This window comes from Sminthopsis crassicaudata, chromosome 2 (assembly GCF_048593235.1).
Source record: "Sminthopsis crassicaudata isolate SCR6 chromosome 2, ASM4859323v1, whole genome shotgun sequence".
Lineage (NCBI taxonomy): Eukaryota > Metazoa > Chordata > Mammalia > Dasyuromorphia > Dasyuridae > Sminthopsis > Sminthopsis crassicaudata.
The window spans coordinates 254,878,445-254,902,889 of record NC_133618.1 but is presented as its reverse complement, the minus strand read 5'-3'; the positions used below and the strand labels follow the sequence as shown (position 1 = coordinate 254,902,889).

Genomic DNA, 24,445 nt, shown 5'->3' with positions numbered 1-24,445 from the left:
TTGTCATTTCTTATAATAGTAACATTTTATTATACTCATATGCCTTAATTTGCTAAATAGTTCGCTAGTCACTGTTGCATATAATATATATTTTGTTTCCAGTTTTATCATGTTGCTATAAATATTTGCTGTCAGAATCTTTTTAGTATGTAGTCCCAGGAGTAGGATATCTGGAGAAAATGAATTCCCTTACATGATTCCTAATAAATTTCTTTTCTTTCTTTTTTTTTAATTATTTAATATTTCCCCTCAGTTACATTCAAACAATTTCTTTTTTTAAATTTGTTTATAAGATTTTTGAGTTCTGGATTCTCTCCCTTATCCCCTTAAGAAACCTCATATAAAGTTATGCAAAACATTTCTTAAGTCAAGTTGTGAAGGAAAACATAGATCTCCTATACTAATGAAAATAAAAACCCTCAAGAAAAATTAAGTTTGAAAGAAAGAGAGAATGCTTCAATCTGTATCAGACACAATCAGTTCCTTCTTTGGGTATGGACAGGATTTTTCATCATAAGTCCTTCAGAATAGTTATGGATAATTGTACCACTGAGAATAGCAAAGTCATTTACAGCTGGTCATCTCAGAACATTGCTATTACTTTGGTTTATTTTTTTAAATTAAAGCCTTTTATTTTCAAAACATATGCATGGATAATTTTTCAACACTGACCCTTGCAGAACTTTATGTTCCAAATTCCCCCTCCCCTGGATGACAACTAATCCTATATATGTTAAACATGTTAAAAAATATATGTTAAATCCAATATATGTAGACATATTTATATAATTATCATGCTGCACAAGAAAAATCAGATCAAAAAGGAAAAAAATGAGAAAGAAAACAAAATGCAAGCAAACAACAGAAAGAGTGAAAATGCTATGTTGTGATCCACACTCAGTTCCCACAACTCTCTCTCTGGGTATAGATATCTCTCTTTATCACAAGATCATTGGAACTGGCCTCAATCATTTCATTGTTGAAAAGAGCCACATACATCAGAAATGATCAGTGTATAATCTTGTTATTGCCTTTATTACTTTGTATAAAGCATATTTCACTTTGTTCATGGAGGACTTTCTAGTTGTTGTTTTTTTTCTTGAGAGATCCTGCTCATAATTTTCCAGAGAATGATACTATTCCATCATTCCTAATTAGTTTCAAGAAGGTTGAGACAATTCACAAATTCACTATTTCTGTTTTCCCATAGTTCCTCCTTCCTTCAACAAATTTTTACATCTTTTACCATTGTTACTAATTTGATGAGTGTGAGATATAAGTTTATTTATATTTGCATTCCTTTGACTTTTAGTCATTTTGAAGTTTTCATTGGGCTTTTGACAGTTTATTTTTTAAAAACTCTTCATATTCTTTGATCACTCATTTATTTGCAGAATGCCCCACATATGATATCAACTCTATAGATTTTAGGTGTCAAGTGTTTTATTGTAAAATATCTGAAATAGCCAAGGTGTTTGTAATTTAGAGAGCAATTTATTCACAAGCAAGGACGGATCTCTGGATCGAGTTCTGTCCCAAACCCAAGTAGAAACAGGCTTATAAGCAATTCTTGTTCTGCCTTGGGGTTACAACAGTGACTGGCCTTCTGTCTTGAGAAAGGGGATGCTGGGGAGCTTACAGGATGTCTATTAGGCAAGCATTCCATCTGAATATAGTTGAGCAACATTTTCCTATATGCCTGAGGTCCCTTGACCCAGGGATGGGGGGGACCAGTCTTTTGTCCATTTCAATCCTCCCTTTTTATGTTATAGTTGTGACTCATCTGAGGCCAATGAGGAATAAGTCATCAGGGTCTGTAAGAGATGAGGCACTTAATTACGCAGGGAGCTATGAGGAGAAGAGAAGTAACAAGAGGACTGGACCTGGGATTAGAGTGACTGATACCAGGACATTGAAGCCTTACAACTGGCCTCCCGGTCATCCAACCGCTTACACAAGGAGGCAAGAGATTCCCTAATGACCCCTGACTGATTTGACAACCTCCATTAGGGAGTCCACCGATTTTTCTAAATGGGTGATGAGACTTTCTAAAGTCTGCATCAACCTTAGAGCTAAGAAGACAAATTTAAGGCCGCAGAAACTGAGTCAAGATAGAGATCAGAGAGCTCCCAACATTCTATTCATTGGAGAGTTTGATTGACTGGACAGGACTCTATTCTCAAAGTATCCAGTGGTGAATGTGAGTTAGACCAAGGCAGGGCCGGGGTCAGAACATTGAGAGTTGGGAACAGCAATCTGGTTCTGACAGCGTGGTGGGAGACACTGGACATTTTGATAGGAGCCAGGAAATCTGAACACCCCCTTATCTTGAGTCTCACATTAACAATTTATAACCTTAGAGCAAGTGGCCCTCAGTCTTCAATGAACCAGAGGGCGGTGTTGAAACTAAGGGGATTGCAGAATAGTTAAGGAAACTGAGGCAGAACAATTAAAGGGGACTGTGGCACAACATTCCACACTCTCTCTTTTCTGAATCCTATGTGAAGCAAATAAACCAAAATAAAACTAGAAAAGAAAAAATTCAAGGACAAGTCTCTCCCTGATAACCCCAGTTAACAGCTGTATAAAGGCTCACTGTTGCAAGCATGTCAGGTCCTCTGCAGTTGGGGCACCATCTCAGCCAGAGAATCCAGTTTGAGATGGACAGTTCACTGTGAGTTAGGTGGTCTGCAGTCATTTGTGCACTTAACTCAGTCTCTGCTTATAAAGTAGCAGGGCTCAAGGGCTCAAGGCCCATTCAGAGGCCATGGGAGAAGGGTGAGGCTTGGAGTAGCTCCACCTGTCCCCACCCAGAAGAACAGACAGGGCTGCAGAAAGGATGAGATTGAAGAGCAGATTATGCACAGTTAGACCATCAAGGCAGGAAAACCCCAAACTTTTAGATGCCTGATAGAAAACTACTGGAAAAACAGATCAGAGGGACTGCCAGTCCCAAGACAGGTGTCTGATTTCTGGTTGTTTCTTAAAAAAAATTCCCAACAACTCAGTCCGCCAGAGCAATTCTGACAGAATAAGGGGTTCCAAAGCTAAAGCATCTGAACTAGTGAGATAGGGGGTGGGGTAGAAGTACCTAAGGCAAAGTGAATAGGAGCTAGGGGTTCCCATTCTTTCAGGTATTTTTTAAGAAAAATATACCAATTTCCCCAATGTTCTATCTCTTCCTCCTTTTTTTTTTTCCTTACAGAAAGGAATTATCAAATGACCATTCCACTTATAATTCCCAAGAGTGAATCAAAATCCCTATACATAATAGACTAGTACAATAGTATTTCCTAAAAATTCCTCAAACATAATAGCAACAGGAACATAGTTTAAACAACTCCTATCCTAAATCTCAAACACACAGTAACAGATGACCTACTCAAGATTTAACAGTCAGTCATCAACTATTCCCACAGTCCCCCATATCAGTCCATCAGGTGTGAGGGGACAAAGCTTCTCAGTCAAAACTGCATCCTGGCGAAGATTGTCAGTGGCTCTCAGTTCATGCAAAGGATGGGTGTGCCATGCTGACAATCAAAGCTGATCAAGGTCCCAGAAGCAAGTCAATATCCATGATTTGACACAAATATCACAAATAAAGGTTAGAACAATCTGAGATAAAATGACTGGTCCACAAGACTGCTGCAAAATGTGAAGAGCCAGCAGCTTCCTATGTGAAGAGATGACTGCTTTACAGGACAGGCACCAGCTATAGTCTCAAGTCTTGACAGCAGTTAGATCTCACAGACCACTGTTATTTGTCCTCTTATCTTTTAGAAACCTTAAAAATGTCCCACAAATACCCAATAACAGACAGATGACCAGGATAAATACTTATTTGCCTAAGTATTTAGGATACAATGATTACATATAATCAGACTGAAAACAGCAAGGTATGACATAATTGAATTGCATCAACAATTGTATTGACCATTGCTCTGACCATAGAGATCAGCTACAGGAGGAAAAATTGCAAGAACATAACTATAACATAACATAAGCAGTCAAGACTCATCCTTCAGCACATACAGGATAAAATAGCTTTAACTCAGTTTTATTCCATTAAATTGTCCCACTAACTGTCAGACAGTGGAGCTTTAAAACTCCCATAAAGCATTAACTAATTAATCATAAGCCCAAGAAATTTTTCCTCCAATTACAGGTTCCATTAATCAAATTTCTGGTAAATCCTAAACAAATATTTACCATAACCTTATAGTGATAACAGTAAGAAATTTGTCCCAATAAGTTCACAACTTAAATAATTATTCAAATAGATGTTTCATAAGTGAACATTATACATACAAATCAGTTTGCTTTTAAAATACCCAATATATAGAAAAATACCCCAAATTATATATTGTCCATAACAGAAACATTTTCAAAAGGACAAAGAAAAACTAATATTTTCAGAGGCCCTTTAAATAACCTCAGGATGACCCAATGCAATAAATTTAAAACTTATACAGAATGTCCAAATACCACATAAGAGAATCTGAAAGATTCTTAAACTTTTAGAAACACAGACACATGCAGAGCTCTATTTTCACCTTTTACATTTTTTTAAAATCCCGTTGCTTTTGCTTACGAATTAGTGCAACAGATTAAAAACGGGAAAATTTATCTTTAATCTTTAACAGGGCTCTTCAACCAATAAACAATCATACAGGACACACAGGCCAAGGACCACAACCAACAGAACAGACAGACAAATCACACAGAACACATACAATTAGAAGAGTGCCCCAAAAAGGAGCTCAGAATCAGATCAGACCAGCTGTGTCCAGATTTAGACACCCAGGACCATCACACGACCTCCTGTGGAGGTCGGCAAGGGGGCTTTAGCGCTGTGTCCAGCTTACCCCACTTGCTACAGATACAGGAGTACTCACTAGACCAGACAGGTGGCTGTAGGATAGTTAGACAGCTGCAGGGGCCCCTCAAAATCTTATTAACCAGAACTTGCTTTTAGAATGCTCTCTGCCAGTTTTGAACTGAATTCAAAAATTTGGATCTCACTCACCTGGTCTGCAGAAAGTGATTTCTGGAAACTGGGGCCGAGGAACATCTCTCAGTGGCCACCCCCTAGGATCCATAACCTCTTTCGTCCTTCAGGGAGAGAGACTGGCTGTCAGACTGAGCCAAAGACTTATCTTGGTAGGAACCTCCAAATAAAATAGCCCAGGCAATAAAATTCAGGACAGCCAAGGTGTCTACAATTTAGAGAGCAGTTTATTCACTGGCTAGGACAGATCTCTGGATCGAGTAATGTTCTGAACTCAAGTGACTCGACTTCTCCCTCAGAGAGCTTACAGGATGTCTGACATTGTTGGACAAGTATTCCTTCTGAACATAATTGAGCAACATTTTCCTATAATACTATAACATATTTAGCATGTATAGGACTGCCTGCCATCTAGGGGAGGGGGTGGAGGACGGAGGGGAAAATTCAGAACAGAAATGAGTGCAAGGGATAATGTTGTAAAAAATTACCCATACACATGTACTGTCAAAAAAAAAGTTATAATTATTAAAAAAAATATATATATATTTATAATTATAAAGTATTATATATATATATGTGTGTATATATATGTGTGTGTGTGTGTGTGTGTGTGTGTGTGTGTGTATGGGGCCAGTCTTTTGTCCATTTCATATCTTCACCCTAGAATTTCCTGAAGAAATGTTAAACATAAAGTTTGAGGCTTTGTCATGCAGATATAATGAGATTAATAAGAATCACCCCTGGGAAAATAAGAAAAGGACACAATTCAGGATCAATTATTAATAGGTAGGAAAATAATCAAATAATTTTCCATTTTAGCTGCATGCAACAAAGTCTCAGAGTAAGTATTTGTCTTTGCCTTCCACAACCATTCCTTTAGATGAAGGTTCTTTGTTTGCTTTAATATATTAACAACTTTATTTCAATATAATTGGTTTTCTTTTTGATCTTAAGTATTTTATTTTATGCATTTAAAAATATTATTCTGTGAAGTGAGCCATAAGCTTTCCTATACTATCAAAGGGTTTCATATCACAAAAAAAGGTTAAACACTGAATGTAAGAGAACTTATTTGACCTCAAGATAAATCGGTGGCCTTTTCCACCTTTGAATATAGCATGAATATAGTATACTATGTAAATCTACTGTGAAAATCTGACACTGTTCTGATATAGAAATTGTCATTGAAATAGTCCTACTTTGTCTCTTTCTTCCTGCAGAATTAAGTGACAGTCCAAATTATTTCAGATTTCTAATTCAATTTTGTAAACTAACAAAAATAATTTTTTTCTCTTTTCTATTTTACCTCATTGGAGAGGGAAAAACAAGAAAAATAAATTTGTAACAAATATGCATGATCAAGCAAAACAAATTCCTTTATTGGCTACGTTAAAAAAATATTTGTCTCTTTTTGTATTAAGTCCCTCCTTCCTCTTTTAAATAGGAGAATCTTCCTCATGAGTCCTCTGGAATTGTTCTTTTTAGAAAGCAAGATATTATTAATTCATGTGGTTGCTAATAGTTACTTTTTTTAGGTGGAGCTAGAAAATTTAAGAATTTTTTAATTTACTAAAAATGAATTTTTAAATAATTCAAATTAATGAACATATTTCTTCTTTTGGTCAAACCTTGAAAGGATTCTGTGCAAACTGTGGAAACTTTCAGATGCTGTCATTTGTGTATTCAAAGTGAGAAGTAAATTAATAATTCTTCTTGGTACTGAATAGCTGTTAGTGAGTTTGAGCATTATGTTGAAAACTCCACACTACCCAGTGAAATTTCACCCCAAACATTGATCGCAATCTAGAGACAACAGGACTTTACAGTATAGTAGACTTGACTCTGACATATGAATAAAATACTTTGAGTACTAATCACCTTTAGAGAAGAGACATAACATTCTTTAGATCCTAAAAGCACCATTTTAATATCATCTGACAGTATCTCTGTATTGTTGTTTTAAAGAGTTGTGCTTTATAAGCACCCAAAGATATACATATAAATATACATATAAATTCAAAGAATTCACCAGCTCATAGATGTAGAGCTGTAAACAACTTTAGACAACACCCAGTCCAGTTCCCTCACTTTACAGCTGAAAAAACTGAGAGAAGTAAAGTGACTTGTTCAAGGTCATGCTGATAATAAGTAAGAAAACTAGGTTTTTAAATTCAGATCCTGTGACTCCAAGTGAAAGTGAAAAAGTGATATTAAAATTTATAGTGAATATATACCTCTTATCAACAATGATGTGTCATCTGTAACAAAATATAGAGTGTTTTCATTAAAAAAAACTCAAAGAATAATTCTTTGATTAAACAAACATTTTGATTTCCATTTTGTGTATGAGGAATTTGATGTTTGTTTTGTGACAGGTTTCCAGCACTAGTGGTGGCTCATTTCTTCCTATATCTGTTATCCCAAATGGGAGAATGATATTGTTCATTAAAGGATATTCAGAGTATTTTCTTATTCTTTCTCACTTCCACAGAAATTTTTTGAAAAGGCCACTAGTGACCCACTTCCCTTTTATAGAGAGATTTATTCAATACACTAATCAACTAACATGTTCGATTTTCAGTATTCTCTCCCTGATTGTAGAAAGTATATGAATGTTAAGTTTTTACCTCTGAAAATATTTCAAAAGACATGGCCAAGATAATATTTTTTAGAAATGACCCAGATCAGAAGTATGAAACATGCAGCCTGTAAACTGCAAAAAATTTAGCCTGACCCAGATAAAACGTAATGTGGAAAGATTTATCAAATTAAATAAAAATGCAACAAACATAGATAATGTCAATATTTAATTTTCTAAAACATTATGTATTACAAGGATCCTTATATAGAGTTTGATAGCCCTGTTTGTGTTTGCATATTATACCACTGATCCAGATCACTTTTAAAAATTAAGAAAGGAAAGGTAAATTAGGTTGTTTTCACTATTTTGATTGAAGTAATTTAGATCAATTTGCTCTGCTCATATCTTAATTTCTCCATTTTATTCTTGTTGCAAATATTATAACAGAAATTGATTCAAACAATTTTATTAAATGAAATGTATTAGATTTGAAGTTGAGAGAAATAATCGTGAGATTAATTTCTGAAATACATATATCCTAGATAAGTTACATTTATCTCTTAACTTACCTCTTAAGTAGGTTCAAGCATGTCTCTGTTTGAAACTAGCTATGATTAATTTGGACCTGATGTGCCTTTGGAGGGCTGGAGGTTTCCAGAGTACCTGGGAGGCCTTCATACTGTCTAGAATGATCATAGACTTAGAACATGATTTGGTAGTTGGACTATACAGGTCCTATTATAAAGTCAGCATTTAATAAGCCTAAGGTTAACAAGAGATCAACTGCAGTGCAAACATGCAGGGAAAGATGAAAAGAAATAGAAAGATTATGGAATGAGAGTGACAAGTTGGGATTCAGTGGCAAAGGGTCAAGTTTTAGGTAGTAGAAGGTAAGTAGCCAATTAAGTGGATCAAAAAGATAAAAAGCTAAGTTTAAAAATGAGTGACAGGTTTAAGTGGTTGAGTATTTGACTGGAACAAAAGGATCATTTGAAAGAAGACTAAAGAATCAAATGGAATAAGAATAAAAGAGCACTAAAACATAAGTCTTGATTATTTAGAATGCATTGTTTCTTCTTTTCTGTTCAAAATGATCTATAAAATCTATAAGAACTATGTGCCCTACAATAAGAATTTGAATGAGACCTGTGTCAATTCACTTCAGTTATTTAGTAAGTGTTCAATTTATATAAAACCTCTGGCACATACCAGCTCTATTACTGTGGGCAAATCATATAAATTATAGATGGATTGCTGATTTGCACTGGTAAGAGGAATTTCCACATCTGGATTTCCCCACACAGATGAAATCATAGATCTCAGTCAAAAAAAAAAAAAAAAAAAAAAAAAGTACAAGGCACTGTCCCAGGTTCTAGGATGACAAAGACAAAAATAAACAAACAAATAAATAAAACAAAACTACTTGCTGTCCTCAGGAGCTTATGTTTAGTTGGAGATATAAGTATAGAGATAACTAAATACAAAATAATTTGAATTTGAGAAGGGAAAGTGAAATAATGGTAAGAGGAAGGGAGTATACATTTATAAAGTACCTACTATGTGTTAGGCAGTGTGCTAAGCACTGTACAAATATTATTTCATTTGATCCTCACAACCACCCTGTAAGGTAAGTGTTCTTATCCTCATTTTACAGTTGTGGAAACTGAGGCAAACAAAAGTTAAACGACTTGCTTAGAGTGATACAATTAGTATATTGAGCATAGATTTGAATTCAATTCTTTCTGACTACAGACCAGTGCTGTGGGAGTCTTTTGGGAAAACATAATAAAGGAAAGGAGGCAACACTTCAGCTGAGCCTTGAAAGAAAAAATAGAGGTGGAGATGGGACAGAAGTTCCTGATATTCTTGATAAGAGGGACAGTTTAAATCAGTGGTCCTCAAATTTTTAAAATAGGGGGTCAGTTCACTGTCCCTCAGACTGTTGGTAGGCTGGACTATAGTAAAAACAAAAACTATGAACCTCAGCCCAGTGCCCGAAGTGTGAGTTGCTAATCCAAGTTTAGCTCAAATGTCACTTCCGGTCTGATTTTGCCATAGCCCACAGGCCGCATAAACATCCTCAGCAGGCAGCATCTGGCCCACAGGCCGTAGTTTGAGGACCTCTGGTTTAAATGAACACATAGAGGTAGGAATGGAATGCTTTCTGGAAAAAGCTAGTAATGTAGTATCTAGTATCTAGTGTGTAGTAATGTAGGCTAATAATCTAGCATAAAGTATTTGAAAGAAAGTATTCTAAAATAATAGGTAGGTTTGAGCCAAAGTATAGAAGACCTCAAAGATCATACTGAAGAATTTGTATTTTGACCTAGAAGCAATAGAGAGGCATTCAAAAGTTTTGTGAGCAGGAGAATAACCCAATTAGACCTGTGACTTGGGTGAATTATTTTAGTAGTTGTGCAAAGTTTTTCAACTATTGGTTGCCTAAGCTACCTTGAAATTAACTTTCCTAGCTTTCAGATTTTAAGGTTGTATGGTCTATTTATTGTTTCTTTTTGTTCTCTAATTGGCACATTAGCTCATGCCTTTAATTCTAAATTATTATTCTCCTTTTTTGAAAAAAAGCAACAATAAAAAAATTTGATTAGACTTTTTTTAGTTTTGGAAAAGTCATTTTAAATGGATCAAACATTTCTGTGGCTCCAATTCCAATTTATTTTTCTCATCTATGTGCTTTATTTCTCAAAAGATACTTAATTTCTTTTAAAAAGTTATATCTTTTATAGGCAGATGATAACATTCATATGTACCATAGCGAATCAGTAATGGAACTAAGATTTTTTTATGTTAAATATGGTAGAAATATGTGTTGAATCCAATATATGCACAAATATTTATATAGTTATTGTGCTACATAAGAAAAACAAATCAAAAAAGAAGCAGAATAAAATGCAAGCAAGCAACAATGAAAAAAGTGAAAACACTATGTTGTGAACCACGTTCAGTTTCCACAGTCCTTTCTGGGTGTAGATGGCTCTCTTCATCACTGAATAATTGGAACTGGTTTGAGTCATCTCATTCATATATTCTTGTTGTTGCTGTGTACAATGATCTCCTGGTTCTACTCATTTCATTTAGCATCAGTTCATGTAAGTCTCTCCAGTACTCTCTGAAATCATCCTGCTTGTTGTTTCTTACAGAACAATAATAACATTCATATACCATAATATGTCACAATTTATTCAGCCATTCTCCAATTGATGGGCATCCACTCAGTTTCCAGTTTCTTACCACTACATTTTTGCACATGTGGGTCCCTTTCCCTCCTTTAAGATCTCTTTGGGTATAATCCCAGTAGAAACACTGCTGAATCAAAGGGTATGCACAGTTTGAGAACTTTTTGAGCATAGTGGAACAAAGATTTGACCCCACATCAGTAAGCCACTAAGCATTCATTAAGCATATTTTCTTCTTCCAGGCTCTAGGGATATAAAGAAAGAAGCAGCATTTGAATTGAATTTTGAATGGTGCCAGGGATTCCAAAGAGGCAAAGAAGAGAAAGAGCAGTCCAGACAGCCTTTGCAAAGGGGGAGGAAGACTGAATGCCATATACAGGGAATAACACATAGGCCAATTTGGCCAGAGTGTAGATTGTGTGAGGGGGAGTAGATGAAATGTAATCTGTTTAGAAATATGAGCTGGAGCCAGATTACAAAGGGTTTAAATGCCAAATAGGGGAGTTTATTATTTTATGCTAAAGGCAGTGAAAAACTATTGAAGCTTCTTAAGCACAAGATTCATTTTGTATTAGGAAGAAAGACTCCAGATACAGTAATTCAGATGAGATGCAATAAAGATTAGGATTAGGGAGTTTGGGGTGTGAGTGGAAAGGAGGGGAATGAAGTAAGAGATTAAGCTTTTATTAAGGGCCTACTATATGCCAGGCACTGTGTGAAAGGCTTTACAAATATTATTTCATTTGATCCTCAAAACAACCTTGGGAAGTAAGTGCTGCTGTTATCTCATTTTTAAAATTGAATAAGCTGAGACCAAATTTGAACTTGTCTTCCTGATTCTAATCCTCAACTCGATATTTAACTGCTTCTATGTTTTTGAGGTCACACCTGCATGACTTCCCCACTAGATCAGAAAGGGTTTACTTGCTGATCCTTATATTTTTCCATAACTTAGAAATGAGCTCTTCCTACTGCTGAAATGATTGATATTAAAAAAAAAAGTTTTAATGAAAGCCTAATGTTAATTGAGTTAGGATTTCATAAGACCAATGTTTGACATGTTGCTTTAAAACAAACAAACACATAAACCCAAATCTAACTATTCTCAATATTATTGATCCCCTCAAATTAATTTTTGAGAAGTTTGAATCTTGAGGTACTTTTCCATATTCTGCTTTCTTAAAATTCTTTATTAAAATGATTGCTAGAATGTGGTTCACATGAACAAAAAGGAACTCGAAGAAAAATGTAAATTTAAAGCATTGGGAAATTTGGGCTGCCAGGTTTACCAAAATGTTAGGAGAATGGTCAGAGCCAAGGAGTTTTGGCAAGGAATTAAAGATTTTATATAATTTGTTTGTGACATATTAAATAGAACAACTTGGTTTCCAAGTGAAAGTATACGTTGCTTACATTTTTATTACTTAATAGTTATACTGGATATTCTAATAGATCTCAGCTTTACTCAATAAATATTTTTTTTCTAGTAGTTAAGGATAGGAACTAGATTTATTACTTTATTGTTGAATCTTTATACATTATTCTCTCTTATTTTTAAAGATATTCTTATCCCTTTCTCTTTGATCTCTGGCCTTCTTGCTGTTTGTCAAACAAGACATTCCATCTCCTGACTCCAGGCATTTTCACTGGTTGTCCACTATCCCTGGAATTCTCTTCCCTCTCATTTCTATCTTCCTGACTTTAACTCCTAGTTAAAATCTCATTTAAAAAACAAAACAAAACCAAACCAAAAAAAAAAAAACAACAAAAAAAACCCTCTTTTGATCATTCTTTGTACTAGCCTTCCTTCTGTTTCTTTTCTTCAATTTATTTTATATATAACTTGTTTGTATATAGTTGGTTGATTGTTGCCCTTTATTCTCAACAAGGACTAAAATGACAGCACTATGTTAGAATGCAGTTACAGTGTGTGTGACTGGTAGAGCAGACCAATACGAGCTCTGCCAGTTTGGACACAAATATTCCATATGAACATTTGAGGTAGCTTCTCTAACTTTGTGTATCCTACATTTCTACTGGGCTAATTTAACTCTGCTTTGCTCAAAGAACACAGCACCTTCTCTGATGAGGGCATGCCATAATGGGCATGTCTGTGTCTCCCATGTTATACAATTACTTCTAAAGTTCTTAAGAGAACCTTTGTGAGGTCCTTGTATTACTTTTTCTGACTCCTTGTGACTGCTTGATCTATGTGAATTCTCCATAAAATATTTCTTTTGGTCAAGAGTACATTTGGCATTCAAACAATGTGGTCAGCCCAACAGAGCTATTCTCTCTGCAGTAGAGTTAGAATGTTTGGCAGTTTAGTTTAAGAAAGAATTTCAGTTCAGTGGAATAGGTTAGGTTCACAGGGAAAGATAGTGAATAAAAATAGCAATCTAGTATTTGACAAACCCAAAGATCCCAACTTCTGGGATAAGAATTCATTATTTGACAAAAACTGCTGGGAAAACTGGAAATTAGTATGGCAGAAACTAGGCATGGACCCACATTTAACACCACATACTAAGATAAGATCAAAATGGGTCCAAGATTTAGGCATAAAGAATGAGATCATAAATAAATTAGAGGAACATAGGATAGTTTACCTCTCAGACTTGTGGAGGAGGAAGGAATTTGTGACCAAAGGAGAACTAGAGACCATTATTGATCACAAAATAGAAAATTTGTACAAAACAAAACTAATGCAAACAAGATTAGAAGGGAAATAACAAATTGGGAAAACATTTTTACAGTTAAAGGTTCTGATAAAGGCCTCATATCCAAAATATACAGAGAATTGACTAATTTATAAGAAATCAAGCCATTCTCCAATTGATAAATGGTCAAAGGATATGAACAGACAATTTTCAGGTGATGAAATTGAAACTATTTCCACTCATATGAAAGAGTGTTCCAAATCACTATTGATCAGAGAAATGCAAATTAAGACAACTCTGAGATACCACTACACATCTGTCAGATTGGCTAAGATGACAGGAACAAGTATTGATGAATGTTGGAGGGGATGTGGGAAAACTGGGACACTGCTACATTGCTGGTGGAGTTGTGAAAGAATCCAACCATTCTGGAGAGCAATCTGGAATTGTGCCCAAAAAGTTATCAAACTGTGCATACCCTTTGACCCAGCAGTGCTACTACTGGGCTTATATCCCAAGGAAATACTAAAGAGGGGAAAGGGACCTGTATGTGCCAAAATGTTTGTGGCAGCTCTTTTTGTAGTGGCTAGAAACTGGAAAATGAATGGATGTCCATCAATTGGAGAATGGTTGGATAAATTATGGTATATGAATGTTATGGAATATTATTGTTCTGTAAGAAATGACCAACAGGATGAATACAGAGAGGCTTGGAGAGACTTACATCAACTGATGCTGAGTGAAACGAGCAGAACTAGGGGATCATTATACACTTCAATAATGATACTGTATGAGGATGTATTCTGATGGAAGTGGATATCTTCAACATAGAGAAGAGCTAATCCAATTCCAATTGATCAATGATGGACAGAATCATCTACACACAGAAAAGGAACACTGGGAAATGAGTGTAAACTGTTTGCATTTTTTGTTTTTCTCCCCAGATTATTTTTACCTTCCGAATCCAATTCTTCCTTTGCAACAACAACAACAAAATTCGATTCTGCACATATATGTTGTACCTAGGATATACTATAACATATTTAATATGTATGGGAATACCTTCCATCTAGGGGAGGGGATGGAGGGAAGGAAGGGAAAATTCAGAACAGAAGGGAGTACAAGGGATAATGTTGTAAAAAATTACTTGTGCATATGTACTGTCAAAAAATGTTATAATTATAAAATTAATTTAAAAAAAAAAAGAAAGGATCTCAGTGTTAGTATTTTATCCTGCCAGGTTATCTTCAGAATCTTCCTAAGACAATTCAAATGGAAGCAATTCAGTTTCTTGGCATGACACTGGTATACTGTCCAGGTTACACAAGCATACAACAATGGGGTCAGCACAGTGGCTCTGGAGACCTTCAGTTTAATAGTCAGTCTAATCTCTTTCCTCTCCCATATTTTCCTTTGATGCCTCCAAACAATATATGTCTGGAAATATGTGTCAATTTCATTATTATGGGGACACTACTGGAAAGTATACTGCTAAGATAAGAGAACTTATCCACCACATTCAAAACTTCACCATTTGCTATAACTGATGTTTCTGCATATGGATGATATGGTATTGACTGATGGAGGACCTGTGTTTTCTTGGTGTTAATTTTGGGCCAAAATTAGCACAAGCGGCAGAGAACTAATCCATACTTTGTTGCATCTCAGCTTCAGAGGTTACGTTGAATAATAATTATTTACAAACAAAAAATCATGCACTAATACTCCCTCCATTTTAACTTTGGCTTATATAGCCTTTTCAAGTTGAAGAATTTACCATCAGCTGACTTTGATTCCATGTTTGTTCTCCTAGGAGATATTTGACAACATGGCTGAAAACATCATGCTGAAAAGCATGGGACCAAGTTCATAGCCTTGTTTCACTCCATTAGTGACTGGGAATGCTCGAGAACATTGCCCACAATCCAGAACCAAGGCAAGCATGCCACCATGAAATTGACATACTATACTGATGAACTTCTCTGGGCAATAAAATTTTGACATAATTTTCTATAAGTCCTGGAGACTGACAGTATCAAAGGCCTTGGTCAGATCTACAAATGCTGTATACAGACCTCTGTTCTGCTCCTGAAATTTTTCCTGGAGTTGTTGGGTAGTAAACCATATTAGCTGTTTCTTGGCCTCTCTGAAATCATACTGTTTCTCAGTTAGATGGCCTTTTTCTGGGTGTAGGGTCAGCCGATTAAGGAGGACTCTGGCAAGAATCTTGCCAGCAATGACTAAGACAGAGATTACTTTGTGATTATCACCGGACAATCCGTTCTCTTTACCTTTAAAGATGAACAGTGGAGGCATCCTTGAACTTTTGGGGCATAACTTCCTTTTGCCATATAATCTGGAAATTTTCAGTTAGCTTTTGTATGAGCAATGGACTCTCCCCTTTTATAAATCTCAGTTGGAATAGAATCACCTGGAGCTTTACCGCAAGAAAGCAGCCTAATGGCCTTCAAAACCTCTTCTTCAGTTGGAATTTCAGCTAGGGACTGATTCATTTTAACTTGGGGTAAACAGTCAATAGCTTCAGCATTAATTGAAGGTAGTCTGTTGAATACACTAGGAAAGTGTTCAGACCACCTCTCTAAGATGATGTCCTTATGCAAATCATTGTGGCACCATCAGCACCGAGTATTTGTCTTTGTACTCAAGGTCTTTGACAGGTCTTTGGCACATAGCCTTCAGTGCATCATAAAAACACTTTGTTTTAAATATCAAACAGAGAATTTTGTGTGTGATCCTGGAGGCAATAAGAAACCACTGAAGTTTATTGAGCAGGGGAGTAAACAGTCCTTTCAGAAAGTCTCTTTGGTAAATGAATGATCAATTGGATAAATAATAATTTGGTTGGAGTGAAGAGACTTGAGGCACCAGCAGGCTATTGCAGAGTTTAGGCATAAGACAATGAGGGCCTGTATCAGAATAGTGAGTGGCAAAGGAGAGAAGTTAGCATATTTGAGAAATGTTGCAAATGTTGTGAAATCAATTAGCTTTGACAACAGATTGGATATAGAGACTGAGATATAGTGGGGAATCCAGGATGATTTCTAGTTTGTGAGCCTAAGGGACTAGGAGGATGGTATCGCACTTAATAGAGAAGTTGGGGAATTAAGAGGTGGGCAGCAGCAGTATAGGGGGAAAGATAATGAGTTCTATATTTTGGACATGTTGAATTTAAGATGTTTATTGGAATACAATTGGAGATGTCTAAAGGACAGTTAGAGATGTGAGATTTGAGTTAAGCAAAGGGGTTAAGAAAGGATTGTTAAGATTTGAGAATCATCATCATAAAGATGGTTATTGAATCAATGGGAGCTGTTGAAATCACCAAGTAGTTCAGAGGAGAAGAAAAGAAGACCCAGAACACCTGTAATTGGAGAGTATGATCTGGAAGAGGATTCACCAAAAGAAACAGGAAAAAATGGTCTGATAGGTAGGAAGAGGACCAGGAGAGAGTGGTATGCCAAAAGCCAAAGAAAAGAGGATGATCAGCATTATCAAAAGCTACAGAAAGGAAAAGGAAAATAATGAGGGGAAAGTAATTGAATTTGGCAATAAAGAAATTATTAGTAAGTTTTGGAGAGAACAGATTGGTGGAATGGTGAGGTTAGAAGACATTGTCAAGATTTAAGAAAGTGAAAAGAGATAAAGAGGAGCCACCTATTGTAGATGGCATTTTCAAGGAGTTTGGCCCCAAGGAGTAGAAGGGACATAGAATGATAGATAGTAGAGATGAAAGTATCAAGTGAGGGTTTTTTGAGAATAGGAGAGTCATGGACATATTTGTAGGCAGTGGGGAAGGAGACTAAACATAAGTAAACAGTGAGGGTAGAAAATAAGTGATAGAGTAGGGATGACTGAGGGGATAATCTGTTGTAGGAGAGAGAATGGAATGGGATGACTTGTTCATTAATACTATACCATGCCTTGGTATGGTATTGTCCTGAAATTTTTTTTTTTTTTATCAGCTTAATGACCAACCAGGATTCGAAAGGATTAAAGAGGAAATAGACTACCTCTCTCCTCATAAAGAAGTGAAGAATTCAAAATGCATAATGAACAAATAATTTTTGGACTTGGATAATGTATAAATTTGTTTTGATAGACTATGTTTTTAATGGGTTTTGTTTTTCTTTTATTCTTGATTGCCCAGGGTGGGAAGAGGAAATGGGACAAAAGAGAGATTTTGGCTGATAAAAACAAGTGGAATAATTTACTTAAAATTTTTTTTTATTAATTGGAATAGGGAATTTCAGATTAAGGGAGCTCCGGATCAAAGAAAGTAGGCACTTTTATGCATCTTATAGTCAGAGTTATATATCACAGGGAGAAGTTATGTAACTTGCCAAGAGTTTGGATTTGAATTCACATCTTCCTAGCCCTAAGACCAGCTCTTTATCCACTATGCCTTTTTATTTGTGGACTTTTTTGTCCAGAAATTAGTTTACCCAAATTTTCTTATGCTAAATATGAAGTAATTCATTAAGTACTATATAAATATGAAGTAGTAACATATTATATGAGTTATATTGCATTACAAAAAAAAGAAGTCTTATTGTTAAAGCTAGAATCTTTTTGGTCTATTTTGCTGAATATCTTGTGATTAGTATTATTCTTTGAGTTGAAACAATTGATGCTGGTAGGTAGCATGTAGAAATTTATTTATGCCAAGTATTAGTCCAGATCCCTTATATTATACAGATTTGAAATGGAAACTTATTTGCACAAAACAATTAACTGTGACACTAAAGTATAGTATCTTTTGAATGGTCTAATATAAACAAAAAGGAAATTTCTGGTGCATATATTAGTAGTAAAAACAAGACATAAATAAGGGCTTACATTTAATAAAGGTTATAAATTGAAGAAAGGATATAATCTGAAAAACTAACAATTAAATTTTCTGCTATCTTTCTTGTAGAGTTTGCAGAGCTTCCTGTGCATTCTCTCTTGTTTTTGTTCCTTATGATACTTTCATTTTATTCTCTTTATTACTTTCTTTCCAGCAGGCATTTCCTTTCATTCTTGGATATCTCCTGAAAAGCATCATTCTGAACTTTTAATTGCCTGCTATTATTATTTTTTCTTGTGAGCAGGTTTCTCCATTCTTTCTTTCCATTCTTTCTCTCTAAAACAGATTTATATTGAAACTGGACTCCTTCAGACCAGCCATCTTCCAGAAGCTATACAAATACTTGGACTCGTTACTTTTCATGTCTTCCTTTATAAGCTTTCTTTGTGTCACTCTCCTCTGGATACTACTACTCTTTTTGTAATATGCAAGAAAGCACTCTCTACTAAAAATCACATTCTTTTCTCATATGGATTCCCTTTGTAGACTTGTTGACTTGACCAACATCATTTTGCATTTACATCATTAACACCAAAACCCCACAGTAAATTTATTAAACTGGGTGTCCATTTATATCCATTCCTGTGGAGCTAATTGACTCTGGTAACATTGCTTCACCTTAACATCATGTTTTCCGGAATTAGTTAAGGTGTTAGGCAAGATATACTGATACTTTTTATGGGGTAGATATTAACTAATCTTATTTTCCTTTTAATATTCACCCAATATTTTATTATCTTTCCCTCTGCAACTTCCTGAAGTTGTTTCAGAGACCACCCAACAAAAGGATTTTTAATCTGGGATCCATAAACATCTAAAGTGTCTTTGGATAGATTTTAAGGGATCACATTTTAAGATCACAAGATCTTCTGAAGGGGAGAGGAATTACATCATCTTTATTTCAATGTAAATTTGTTTCCTTTGTAAGCCTATGCATTTTATTTTATTTGTTTTAAAACTTTAATCTGAAAAAGGGCTGGGGGATTCATAGTCTTCACCAGTCTGTCAAAGGGGACCTTGACATATAAAAAGTGAAGAACTCCTGTCCTAAGCTCACTTGTCTTCCTAGTTCCCATCAGCCATCTCATTTTATCCACAAGTCTTGGCAACCTCTTCATCTTTTATAGATGGAGAAACAGAAGCATAGCAGAGTGTTTCACAGTATTCCAGCCAAAGACAGGCCCACATCTACTCATGGATACCTGCCTTCATTCTTTACCCTATTGTTCTAAATGTAGCTTCTTCTCTCATTCCCTGATGCTTTTAGTTTTTGCAGTAGGATGTAGATGTCTTGTGATCTTTAGTCAGCAGTCTAGATAGGATGCAACTTATGTCCTACTTTCCACTACTAAACCAGAAAGCTGGATTTGATTTATTTTAATTCAGATTCTTGGCAATTTAGAAATTTTTGAATGACTTCAAATATACCTACTAAGATACAATTAAATTGACTACTGACTTATGCCCAAACATAAGTAGGGTATCCTTATTCTGGCAACAAAGAGAAAAATTTGGTCTTCATAAATTTGTCTCATTTCCCTTTTAGTTTTAAAAATCTGTTTTCTAATAGTGTTTTTTAAATCTCACAGATGCTGATTTGACAGTGACAGAACCCAGCAGCTCTGATAGCCGGGGGGAGAGAGCTGACCTCTATGCAAATGCTGATGAGGCCCTCCTTGGAGGAGAAGCTAGCTACCTGTCTCAGCCCCTCACCCCAGAGAAAGAAGACGCACTGCACCAGGCTACAGCTGTTGCTAATTTACGGGCGGCTCTCATGAGTAAAAACAGCTTGCTGTCTCTCAAAGCAGATATGCTAGGAGATGATAGCTCTCTGCTGTTTGAATACTTGCCCAAAGGCACACATTCATTATCTCGTAAGTTTATATATATATTTTTTCCTATTCTCCTTTGGTTTTGTTTTCAAAAGCTGTATTGAAAGTCTCAAGGGGGATAAAGCAGTAATTTAAGCCTCATCACATTTATTAAATTCAATATGCTGTTTGAGAGTGGACACTCTTGTGCTCTTCTAAGGTCAAGATTAAGTAGTTAATTGTTCCATATGTTTAGATGTTGGGTTTTTTAAATATCACAAGAGAAAGTTTATGTGTTGAAAAATTATGGTGAAAATTATATCTTGAATTTTTAAAAGAAAGAGTTTAACTGATAATCCACTCAGTAATCATTGCCATGAAGGACATTAATTATTATAGACTAATCATTTTGAAATATAGTAATATTTAAAACATTTCAAATACAGGTTTAAAGACTCCCATCAAATTGTATGCAAAATTTAGTTAGACATAAAAAAGTAGCATACTACCTTGGAAAACTTTAACATTCTAGGAAGTTTTGAGAAACTATATAGATATAGTAGAATATAAATTCTAAGATTTTGTGCTCCCTCTGCTGGCTCTCTGTTGTTCTTATTCTACTGCAATATGAGAGAGAATGATTGAAAAATAATTTTTAAATAGAACCAATGCAGAAGTGCTACGTGTGTGCATATTGTGTGTGTGTGTGTATATCAGAGAATACTGATTAGAAATGCATTATGTAAAATATTTTTTCAAGTTGGCTGGACTTAAATGTGATAAAATGAATTCTGGTTGTTCAGAAGAATTAATAAGCTACTGTGAGAAACTATAAGAAGTAAGGGCAATATTCCTTTAATTGACAATGATTCTATAAGGGAATTTATTCTATGGTTTTATTTCTGTCTAGTGGCTTGAATATTCTAAAGAGTATATACTCTCCTCTTACAGTATTTATTGAGTGATTCAAGGTAAAATATCATTCAGATTATGGTCATTGGACTATACCACATTTTCTTTCACAAAACTTCACTCATTTTAGGATAACTAATTTCTTCCTTGTTATGATATTCTTAAAACATAAATTGGTAGAATAACACAGCTGCTTCTGAATAAGTTTGTTCAGTCTGTGCTTTCTCCAATGAGAGATTTCTCATGTGAAAAAATAAGTTTTTAAAATAGCATTACTCAAAAAAGAAAGAAAGAAAGAAAGCATCACTGTCTTATATGCTTCTTCACATTTGGGTGATGGATGTTATGTTGTTACATGGTAAGTAGGAGTAGGAGAGAGATGTATATTAGATGAGAAAAGATGATATAATTAAATGTACTCAATACTAAGGAAATTCAGAGAGCAGAATATATTATTGTTTGATTTGTAAAGACCATCTGTATTATCTTAAGTATATCCGATATGTTGACATTTCTCTCAGTACCTTACAAAGTCAGGAGAATAACTCTTTAATTTTATTTTTTGACACTTATGAATGCTATAGATTTAGTTTTTTCAATTGGAATAATGGAGGTTAAAAAAGTTACCAGTCATTTTTTATCTTGAGGATAATAATAATGTATCTGTTTTAATTTTTACTAGTAATATAGGATTTTAAATCTCTTTCCAACTTTGTTTTAAATAAGATTAAAGGATTGGGTTTTTTTAACTTTTAGTTTGGAGATATTAAAGAAAACTGTAGTTCCTTTAAATAAAGAATTGGGAAGATATTATATATATTTTCTTCCCAATTGTATTTTGTCATTTAAGTTTTCTACAATATGTTTGTTTTTGTCAATGTTTGGATTTTAGATCCTAGATATTAGCAAAGATAAAGAAGGTTGATGGAAAATATTCCACATATGCAATCCATAAAAAGGTGGGAACCAAGGAAATTTACAAATAGAATAATTTTATGCTTGCCATAAGTAAAAACTTATTAACTGAAGTGAAATGGCCTTCCCTCTCATTCAAAGTCTACATACAAAGATTAGGAGGAATTATTGTAGAGGAGACCCCTATAAAGGCATGGTTTGGACTAGATAACTTCTAAATCCCTTTTGATACTAAGATCACATGGGCATTTGGATTTTTTTTTTTTTTTGCTAATTTTTAGCAGTTATTTTTTATAGAGTTACTGTACCATACAGATCACTTTTTCACTTAGTGAACATCATTTTTTCTTCAATGTGAATTCTCTACAAAATTTTAATGACATTTGATATAAAAACCCAGTGGCATTTGATTTGTGATCCTAGTTTGCATTATGGTGTTTTAGACTCATTTTTATGTTTTAAATGTTCTTAAATCTTTCACATATGTAATTTTTTTGTTTCCATTAAATCTTAAGCTTCTTAAGAAGTTGTCTTTGTAAGTGTCCTCCATTGTGCTTAATTCAGAGCCTTACTGATAGTTTCCATTCAAAAAATACTTATCGATTCTGCCTTTTTTATTCTTTGGAAAGCTAGAGTTTATGAATATTTTTATTTTATTTGACTGCTTAAAATAAAACATAAGGGGTTCAAATTAATGATCAGGCAGCTTTTCTAAAAGTCTGGGATTTAGAATGTATATTTCCATAGCATCACGTTATAACTAAGCAATTAGATTCTCAGGCTAATCCTTGAAAATGTACTTAAACTACAATGTAATCTTTGATATTAATAGTATTGTTGGGGCAGCTAGGTGGCACAGTGGATAGAGCACCAGCCCTGAACTCAGGAGGACCCGAGTTCAAATGTGGTCTCAGACACTTAACATTTCCTAGCTGTGTGACCCTGATCAAAAGTCACTTAACCCCAGCCTCAAAAAAAAAAAAAAAAAAAAAAAAAAAGAAGTAGTATTGTCCTAAATTTTGGGTCCATAGATAAAAGAACTGTTTTAGCAGAGAAGAAAAAAGAAAAAAGAGGTTGTCTTTTTAAATTTTTAATTATTTAATTTTAACATTCTTTTAAAAAATTTGAATTGCAAATTCTCCTTCATTTTGCTTCTCCCCTACTCACTGAGAAGGCAAATAATTGATCAGTTATACATGTGAAATAATGTAAAATATATTGTTATATTAGTCATATCATAAAAAAATTAAAAAAAATAAAATGATAAAATTATACTTCAATTTGTACCCGGAATTTATCACTTCTCACTCTGGAAATTTTTCTGAAATATTTTTCATCATGAATCCTTCAGAATTGTCTTAGATCATTTTATTAATCAAAGTATCTTAAGTGTTTCACAGTTGATCATCACTGTAATATTATTATTACTGTGTACAGTGATATCCCGCTTCTGCTCATTTCACTTTGCATCAGTTCATATTTTTCTGAAACTATTTACTTCTGCATTTTTTTATACCACAGAAGCATTCTATCACAAAGATATGCCATAACTTGTCATTCCTCAATTGATGGATATCCTCTTAATTTCCAATTCTTTGCCACCTCAAAAAGAGCTGCAATAAACAAACAAATAAATGAATGAAGGAAGGAATGAATAAGCCTTTTCCCCTTTTCCTTGATTTCTCTGGAGTGCAGACCTAATAGTGGATATGCACAGTTTTATAACCTTTGGGTATAGTTCCAAATTATTATCTAGAATGGTTAGACCACTTCACAACTCCACCAATTAGTTTATCCATTTTTCCTTCATTCCTTTCACCATTTGTCATTTCTGATAGGTGAAAGGTTGTAAAAGAGTTGTTACATATTTGCATTTCTCTACTCAACAGTGTTTTAGAGCATTTTTAATATGGCTATATATAGCCTTGATTTCTTCTGAAAATTGCCTGTTCATCATCCTTTGACCATGGAGAATGATTCTTATTTTTTATAATTTGATTCAGTTACCCATGTATTTGAGAAAAGAGGCCTTTATTAGAGAAACTTGCTCTAAAATTTTTATATTACTTGTCATTGATATCTTTTAGAAAAATATAGTTTCCCTGATTATCTGAAAAAGAGATTTTTCTTTACTTTTTTTTTTTTTGATCTGGGAAGGGCCCATAATAAATTGTCTTTGACTTCAACTCACCAACTTTTTTGTATCTCCCACTTCTTTTACTTAGTATCTTCTTCCCTTGATACCCAGTGCTCTCATATTGTTTAGAGCAATATCTACTAGTACCTATTTTATCCTCAGAAATGCATCATTCTCCAAATTTGTTTCTTCTCCCCCAAATCTTCCAATCTCTTTAATAATTAATTTTACCTATGTATCTTGAAGAAGTCTGATTTCTTTTAAATGTAATAGCCCTATAACTTTCCAGAGTTATTTGCATTTTCCAAGAAGATGAATAGTAACCCAAAAGAATACTTAATTAATAGAATTGAAATAGAA

At 34.5% G+C, this 24,445-nt stretch overlaps 1 protein-coding gene across 8 annotated transcripts in view; it reads left to right on the top strand.

The window, feature by feature from the left end:
• Positions 1–24,445, top strand: part of ZBTB46 (zinc finger and BTB domain containing 46) — a 160,494-nt gene that overhangs the window by 90,057 nt on the left and 45,992 nt on the right. For all 8 annotated transcript variants that reach the window (XM_074288885.1, XM_074288886.1, XM_074288884.1 and 5 more), the window contains one exon: positions 19,900–20,184. In XM_074288885.1, the coding sequence (XP_074144986.1) occupies positions 19,900–20,184 (285 nt within the window). The remainder of the gene's footprint in view (positions 1–19,899; positions 20,185–24,445) is intronic.